Source organism: Macrobrachium rosenbergii, chromosome 48 (assembly GCF_040412425.1).
Source record: "Macrobrachium rosenbergii isolate ZJJX-2024 chromosome 48, ASM4041242v1, whole genome shotgun sequence".
NCBI lineage: Eukaryota > Metazoa > Arthropoda > Malacostraca > Decapoda > Palaemonidae > Macrobrachium > Macrobrachium rosenbergii.
This window is the reverse complement of record NC_089788.1, coordinates 73,784,971-73,793,149: the sequence shown is the minus strand read 5'-3', so window position 1 is coordinate 73,793,149 and position 8,179 is coordinate 73,784,971. Positions and strand designations below refer to the sequence as shown.

The 8,179-nt window shown below is 37.8% G+C and overlaps 1 protein-coding gene across 1 annotated transcript; it reads left to right on the top strand.

The window, feature by feature from the left end:
- Positions 1–1,448: 1,448 nt before the first annotated feature.
- On the top strand, positions 1,449–8,174 carry LOC136831549 (heat shock protein HSP 90-alpha-like). The gene is given in 7 exon segments (XM_067092136.1): positions 1,449–1,547; positions 4,742–4,998; positions 5,135–5,355; positions 5,358–5,536; positions 5,754–6,767; positions 6,950–7,299; positions 7,665–8,174. Coding segments are annotated over 6 exon segments (2,139 nt in total). The 5' UTR covers positions 1,449–1,547; positions 4,742–4,753; the 3' UTR covers positions 7,795–8,174.
- Positions 8,175–8,179: the final 5 nt, after the last annotated feature.

The following is an 8,179-nucleotide window of genomic DNA, read 5'->3' as shown; positions in this document are numbered from 1 at the left end:
ACAGAAGAAATTGGTTTAAATAGGCCTAAGGAAATCTTCCGACAAGAACAGCCATAGGCTACAGTCGTTGCAAATGAAATCCACAGTGATGGGATATTTAGTTGCAAATATTCAGCAATATACATTGATATTTTAAGTTTCATTGAAAGTACAGAATTTTATATTTGGTACATCAACATAAATCAAGTTATATCATGAACATTTTTTCCCAGAGCGAACAAATCCATAGGAAATAGTTGCGTTGCGCAAGTGCACCTCACGCGGTGCACTGTAGGCATTGCTTGAGGTTCTTTACAGCGTCCCTTCCTTGGGTCCCTAGCTGCAACCCCTTTCATTTCTTCTAACTATACCTTCTTTCGCATTCTCTTCCACCTTACTTTCCTCACCGTCTCCTAAAAATGGTTTCACAGTGCAACTGCGAAGTTTACCTCCTCTTACACTTGAAAACCTTTTTACGCTTCAATTTCCCTTTCAGCGCGGTGGACCTCATAGGTCTTAGCGCCTGGCTTTGGCCTAAATTTTTGTATTTCAATTCCACTTCCAGAGCGCAAGAAACTGCATTTTAGATAGATAGGATTTTTACGTCTATTTTCTGGACGCTGAGTAGGCCTACTACAGTAGTATCGCCTAAACTTTGAAACATCATCCAGGGACAATAGACAGTCTTATTTATTTTTGTAGTGATTTCAGTCAGTGTGATGCTGACATACCAAATTCGCTACATTGGCAGTGAAACAGACCTAAATGATAATCATTCGCTTGCTATTGCGCAGAGAAAGGATTATTTTACACCAAGTTATGCAGACTGGAAAATTGGGCAAAAAATCCTTGACACAATTACGTGTCATTCATCGTCGGCAATTTTAGGCAACCCGTGAGCAAAACAAGTGGTTGTTAACCTGTTCAAACATTTCAAATCAAATAATTTGCTTCATTTACGCCAAATACAAAGGAAATGAGTCTATGCTGCCTCCACTTTCAAGAAAAACGCTTCAGAAGATTGGTCACTGTCTGTTTCTTGACTAAATACATCCGAAAGTCTACGGAAACCTGACGAACAAGAACGAATTCAAATACAAAAGAAAGTAGAACGTTATCTCATAAACTTTTCGCGGTTTACCGCAGTAAGGGGAAACCTGGAATCTTCCCGGTACCCTCATGGAAATCAATAATCCCTTCAAACTGAGGGAAACGTTTCTGGAACTTTCTGGAACATTCGGTCGTGTAACCACTGTCTTTCGTCCCTTCCGGTAATAGTTCCGCGAGAAAACCGTAAATATGGAGATATTCAAATGTATCTGAAACTTTAAAAGTATTGTATTTGGTATTTTTATAAATTTGGAATAATTCTGTAAGACTGTCGACGAGAATTAAGTGGTTTTTAAAAATCTTATTTCAAAAAAATATATATATACTTAAATCTTGTCCTCTCGTCCACGATTCAAATTGCTCAGTGCCTCAGTATCGCGGTAGCTGTCGTAGGGTTAAGACGTGTTGCTAACTTGTTAGTACCATTGTTGTCGTGACTGTGTTGTGTTCCACAGGTCGTAAGTTTTCTTACTACAGGGAGTAATAGACTTTTATAACTTGCTTCATATTGATTGTATTTCCGTGTTTTAATATAAATTCGTGATTAAATGGTTAGGCAGAAACAAACTGGTTCGGATTTCAAAGGCGCTATAGGATTTTAGGAGATTAATTTCAAGTAGCTTCGGGGATTTATAGTATTCTTAGTTTTGGCTCCTTTAATGTTAAAAGATTTTTTAACTAAACGAGAAGTAACCTGTCAGAATGTTATGTTTGGTTCAGTATTTTATTTTACATTAATACGACAATTGAATAAGCTATTGGAGCTTTTATGGTAGTCTCATAAGCCCCTTTAATATGCGTAATACTAAAATCATACCAAAATCTATGAGAAATTTACTATTACCGAAATATTTATCGTCTTATTATTGTATTGAAGTTATATACTTGGGGCTGGTATTAAACACGGGTTTTAACCTATGAGGGTAATAATGATATTAAAGTAAAAAAATGTTTCTTCTTAATTTCACTAATGTCATGTCCTATACGGTGTCAAAATTTGTTAAAAGTAATGAGAATTTCTTTTAAAAAAGCTACCCTAGCTCGAATTTGGCCAGCGGTATATTTACAAGCTACCCAATGCGTAACTAGATTGAATCGTCTTGTAAATTTTTCAATCTTTTATGTATTCAGTGGATTTATGTATCATCTCGTGAGGTGGTTAAGCATTTATCAGTTGGTTATCAAGGTTTGCAACTTCAGTCGGTATAAATCGGTAAATTCATGTGTATTTAATGTATTGATAGTAAATATCTTATTTTACTCATCAATTATAATTTTTTCCATACAGGTGGGTTTAGATAGCCTAGGCTAACAAACATCATTTACTTGTTGCTACTTTTGTTTTAAAAGACCTGCTGGCTTTCTCCATGCTCTTACCTTACTTTGTACTTTGTTAGATTCATAATTTTATTTTTCACAGGTTTCATCGTTTCTGCAGGATTTAGGATATTTAGTGTATTGCAGTGTCATTTGCAGCCCGTAAATTTTTTCAGCACAGTTCAGTTCAAATGTACTTTCATAAATATTCCTAATTAAGTCTTTAGTGTACCCTGTGGCTGGTTCCATCCTTAACTTTGAATTGTTTCTTTTAACATCAATTAATACCTTTCCCTATGCATTATTTTATTATTTTCCTTGTCTGTCTCATTTTGGCTGTGTTAGGTTTGATAATTTATTTGTTTTGGTGTCGAGTTTGTTGAACGTCATGTTGTTTACTGTATGTAGTTCCAAATTTTAATTGCCCGCATTGAGGATTTTATGAATAACCTGACAAACTAAAACTAACATCATTCATAATGAGGTTGAAGCATATGAGACATAAACTTGTACAGTAGTTGTGAATAAGCCAGTTGATGATAAATGAGTGAAACTTATGCTTTTCAAATTCAACGTAATGTCAGTCCGTAGTCTTCTGACTGACTGCAGTTAGAAAAATGCCAATTTTGAACAATTTAACCAAATGTGACTAGGTACAGTTTGGCCCAGTTTAGCCCCATCCGTGCCTTGGTAACCTTATCTTTCTAGCTATTAATAATCAGCCCCCTCTCTCTCTCTCTCTCTCTCTCTCTCTCTCTCTCTCTCTCTCTCTCAAGTATTAGTATATGTATACATTTCAGTTATGTCTTGGATAGTAAATGTTTTAATGTTTTGTCTGTTAATACACCGGGATATAGTAAATGTCTGCCCAGGTAACGTTAACCTATGTGGGATAATGCACACTTGGGAAACCATCACCATCAAGGCTCTAGCATTACTAGTTTATGGTCTACAATGAATGAGTTGAATTAGCCTAGCAGATAACCTCCCCGGGGAAAGGTTAGCCTAGATTTGAGGCGAGTCAAATCTCATGGCTGAACTGAGAGAGTTCTCCATATGTGTAGCCTAATGTTACAAGAGGCTTTAAATACTAATACTAAACATTTCATGGCAGTGAAATATTTTAAAATAATTGCATCATGACTTTTTTTTCCATTAGTTAAGAAGGACACTTTATTAGTGTGAATATAGGACCTTGCTAGTGCTGGTTAGTCACTGGCGTTGGTTTGATATATGGGTCTTGTTTTCCAGTCATGCAAAGTAGGCAAAGATTCAAATTAAAGCATTGTCCATTAGAAAAACAATTACATTCATTCTCACTCCCAATTGACATCTCTTGAATTTCATAGGTATCAGTTTCGTTTTGTTTCCTCATTTAAGTGTCACCTTTTCCTATAACTTGTCTCTTTCTACGAGATGATTGCCTTTTAGGACCCTCTTGTTTTTTAGTATGTTGACTCTGTCCAAAAGGGTTTTCAGCTGAACATTTAAAAGAAAATAATTCCATCCTTTTTTTACTCTGTCCAAAAGGGTTTTCAGCTGAATATTTAAAGAAAGCAGAAAGAAAAATCCATCCTATTGCAATATACCCGTGTGCCTCTGCCAGGTGGGGATTAACTGGGCAGAAAATTCTCCTTTCAGGTTAAGGTATAAAGATTTAATACTGAGTAATGTACATGATCTAATACTGAGTAATGTACATATGGCCTTATTCCTATTTTGTGCCTATGGTTGACAGTGGTGTTCTAAGTTGCATATTAGAACCATCACATGAAATTTATTACCTAGAAATACATTTATTACCTAAAAATACCAATCATATACCCGGGATCTAAAATTACTAGGTCGTACAATTGTTTATGTTTGTATGAAGGGCATGTTTTTCATAAGTTGTTAGGGCTCATTTGAAGAAAGTTTAAGTCTTGATTTAAACTGCTGTCACCGTATCTCAAGCGGTGCACTGTAGGCACTTCTAAAGGTTCTTTGCTGCATCCCTTTGACCCCCAGCAACAACCCCTTTCATTCCTTTTACTACTGTTCATATTCTCCTATCCATCTTACTTTCCACCCTCTCCTAACAATTGTTTCATAGTTTAACTGCAAGGCTTTCCTTCTGTTAAACCTATACAACCTTTTTACTCTCAATTTCCCTCTCAGCACTGAGGTCCCAGCGCTTGACCTTTGACCTAAATTTTATGTTCCATTCCATTCCTTGATATTGTTTAAAAATATAGTTCTTTAACTTTTAAAATTTGCAGACCATAGCATTTTAGCTACTATAAAATGTCATCATTTAGGCTGTAAGAATAAACTGACTTGACTTCTGCATTTTCAGAAGAGTGACAAGATGTCGGACGAGGTAGAGACTTTCGCCTTCCAGGCTGAGATTGCACAGCTTATGTCCTTGATCATTAACACCTTCTACAGTAACAAGGAGATTTTCTTGAGAGAGTTGATCTCAAACTCATCAGATGCCTTGGACAAGGTACGCTATGAGTCACTCACGGACCCTTCAAAGCTTGACACAGGGAAGGAGCTATTCATTAAAATCGTGCCAAACAAAGATGATAGAACTCTCACCATTCTTGATAGGTAAGCAATGCAGTAAATGTCCATTTTTCATAATTTTTTAAGGTTTTGCTTATTAAATTTAACTTTTTCTTTGCAAACTGCTGCTACAAACAGATGGGTGTGTGTCACGACAGTAATGTAAATTTTCTGTCTACAGTGGAATTGGCATGACAAAAGCAGATCTTGTCAACAACCTTGGTACCATTGCCAAGTCAGGTACAAAAGCCTTCATGGAGGCACTTCAGGCAGGCGCTGACATTTCCATGATTGGTCAGTTTGGGGTAGGTTTCTACTCTGCATACCTCATCGCTGACAAGGTCACGGTCGTTTCCAAGAACAACGACGACGACCAGTACGTGTGGGAGTCCTCAGCTGGGGGCTCTTCACTGTGAGGCCTGACCATGGGGAGCCAGTTGGTCGTGGTACAAAGATCACGCTCCACCTGAAGGAGGATCAGACAGAGTACTTGGAGGAACGTCGTATCAAGGAGATTGTGAAGAAGCACTCTCAGTTCATTGGCTATCCCATAAAGCTTGTAGTTGAGAAGGAAAGGGACAAGGTAAATGCAACTTTGTTTCAGCAGCTTCGTTAATTTGTTTATTATTTAAGTGAAATTGAAGATTGCCTATATGTACTCAAGTTTTGTAGTAATTTTTGTGTATTGTCAAGGTTTTGTTTGTTAGATCATTTTTAGAATAATGTTGATATTTGTGAGCTGTCCTTTGTGATTCAGTATTTTATAAGACCTTGTTATTAACAAGTAAAACCAATTGCAGGAGGTATCTGATGATGAAGAGGAGGAGAAGGAAGAAGAAAAGAAGGATGAGGAAGAGGAAAAGCCTAAGATTGAAGATGTAGGAGAAGATGAAGACGCTGACAAGAAGGATGATGGCAAGAAGAAGAAAACTGTTAAGGAGAAGTACACGGAAGATGAAGAGCTCAACAAGACCAAGCCTTTGTGGACCAGAAACCCTGATGACATTTCTCAGGAAGAGTATGGAGAGTTCTACAAATCCCTCACAAATGACTGGGAAGATCACCTGGCTGTCAAGCACTTTAGTGTGGAGGGTCAGCTAGAGTTCCGTGCCCTGTTGTTCCTTCCTCGACGTGCTCCCTTCGATCTGTTTGAGAACCGTAAGCAGAAGAACAAGATCAAGCTGTATGTAAGAAGGGTATTCATCATGGAGAATTGCGAGGATCTCATTCCTGAGTACCTGAACTTCCTCAATGGTGTAGTCGATTCAGAAGATCTGCCCCTCAACATCTCTCGTGAGATGCTTCAGCAGAACAAGATCCTGAAGGTTATCCGCAAGAACTTAGTCAAGAAGTCTTTGGAACTGTTTGAAGAATTGACAGAGGACAAAGACAATTACAAGAAATTCTATGAAAACTTTTCCAAGAATCTTAAGTTGGGTATCCATGAAGATTCCACAAACCGTAGAAAGTTGGCTGAATTCCTGCGCTACCACACTTCTTCCTCAGGTGATGAGATGTGCTCACTGAAAGACTACATTTCTCGAATGAAGGAGAACCAGAAACACATCTATTACATCACTGGCGAGTCTCGTGAACAGGTGCACAACTCGGCCTTTGTCGAGAGGGTCAAGAAGCGTGGATTTGAGGTCATCTACATGACTGAACCTATTGATGAATATTGTGTGCAGCAGCTGAAGGAGTATGATGGCAAGCAGTTGGTATCTGTCACCAAGGAAGGTCTGGAACTCCCAGAGGATGAGGAAGAGAAAAAGAAATTTGAGGAGCAGAAGACCAAGTATGAAAATCTCTGCAAAGTGAGTGATAATACCAGATCTTACACAGTATTACTGAACACTAGGGACCACTTTTTGTATTTTGCAATTTTGTCAGCATTACTGAACATTAAGGCCCCTTTTTTTAATTGGATCTTAGTCAAGGATTATTGAAACTAGCTGATATAATTGGTTCACTGATCTGACATCTTTCCCTCTTTCAGGTCATGAAGGACATCTTAGACAAGCGAGTAGAGAAGGTTGTCATCAGCAACAGGCTTGTGACATCACCCTGCTGTATTGTCACATCCCAGTATGGTTGGACGGCTAATATGGAAAGGATCATGAAGGCCCAGGCTTTGAGGGACACATCCACTATGGGGTACATGGCTGCCAAGAAGCACTTGGAGATCAACCCAGACCACTGCATCATCGACACCCTCCGCCAGAAGGCAGATGCCGACAAGAACGACAAGTCTGTCAAGGACCTTGTGATGCTGCTGTTCGAGAGCTCCCTTCTGTCCTCTGGATTCACTCTTGAGGATCCTGGTGTCTTTGCCAGTAGGATTTACAGGTAATTAACATCAGTATTTTTAATTTGCGATTTTATTTTAACGTGAATAGGGGTTTGAATAATATGCAGTTATAATAGCAATCTTTATGCTTAGTTTGCTGGGTAAACTGTCTGAAAGTCTTGCAGTGTTTACTGCCTAAACAATATTTAGGAAATAATAGCCATGATTTATTGGTTAATCTTGGAATCTGCTCTTCCCTTTTAGGAGTTCTTAGTTGTATTGCTGATACTTCACCTGTTACAAGAATTTAGAAAATTTTTCCATTAAACATTTGTGATTTGTTAGCAAATATAACTATTTTTAGGGTCTAATGGGAGTTGGTTCATTCTGAGAAAATTTATACCTACACATCTATTTTTTTCAGAATGATCAAATTAGGTCTTGGAATTGATGAAGATGACCTGGCTGTTGAAGAATCTGGAGATGCAGCTGAGGAGGAGATGCCACCTCTGGAAGGTGATGAAGACGCTTCTAGAATGGAGGAAGTAGACTAAATCTACCTCAGGTCATTTTTCCACTTCATACCCTTTACCAAAGTAGTACTCATTTCATTTTGTTAGCCATTAGAGTAGTGTCAGTTTTACTGTACCTAGATGTCATCTCATTTTGTTAGGAGTTAGAGCCTTGTCAGTATTATTCATCATGTTCATATTCTGTAGATATAGTATAATCTTGAGGCTTTTTTGAAACAGTAGGTTCAAACTTGGTGCAGCTGTTACAGAAGCTTTATATAGAAACTATTAGTTGAAATGGTTATTTGTTATCCATATTGGATTGCTTATCCATATTGGACACAAGCAATATAATTGCAACATTCCACTGTTGTATACATTTGGGTGCTCTTCTTTAATTTTGTTATTAAAATGCAACATGATGTTG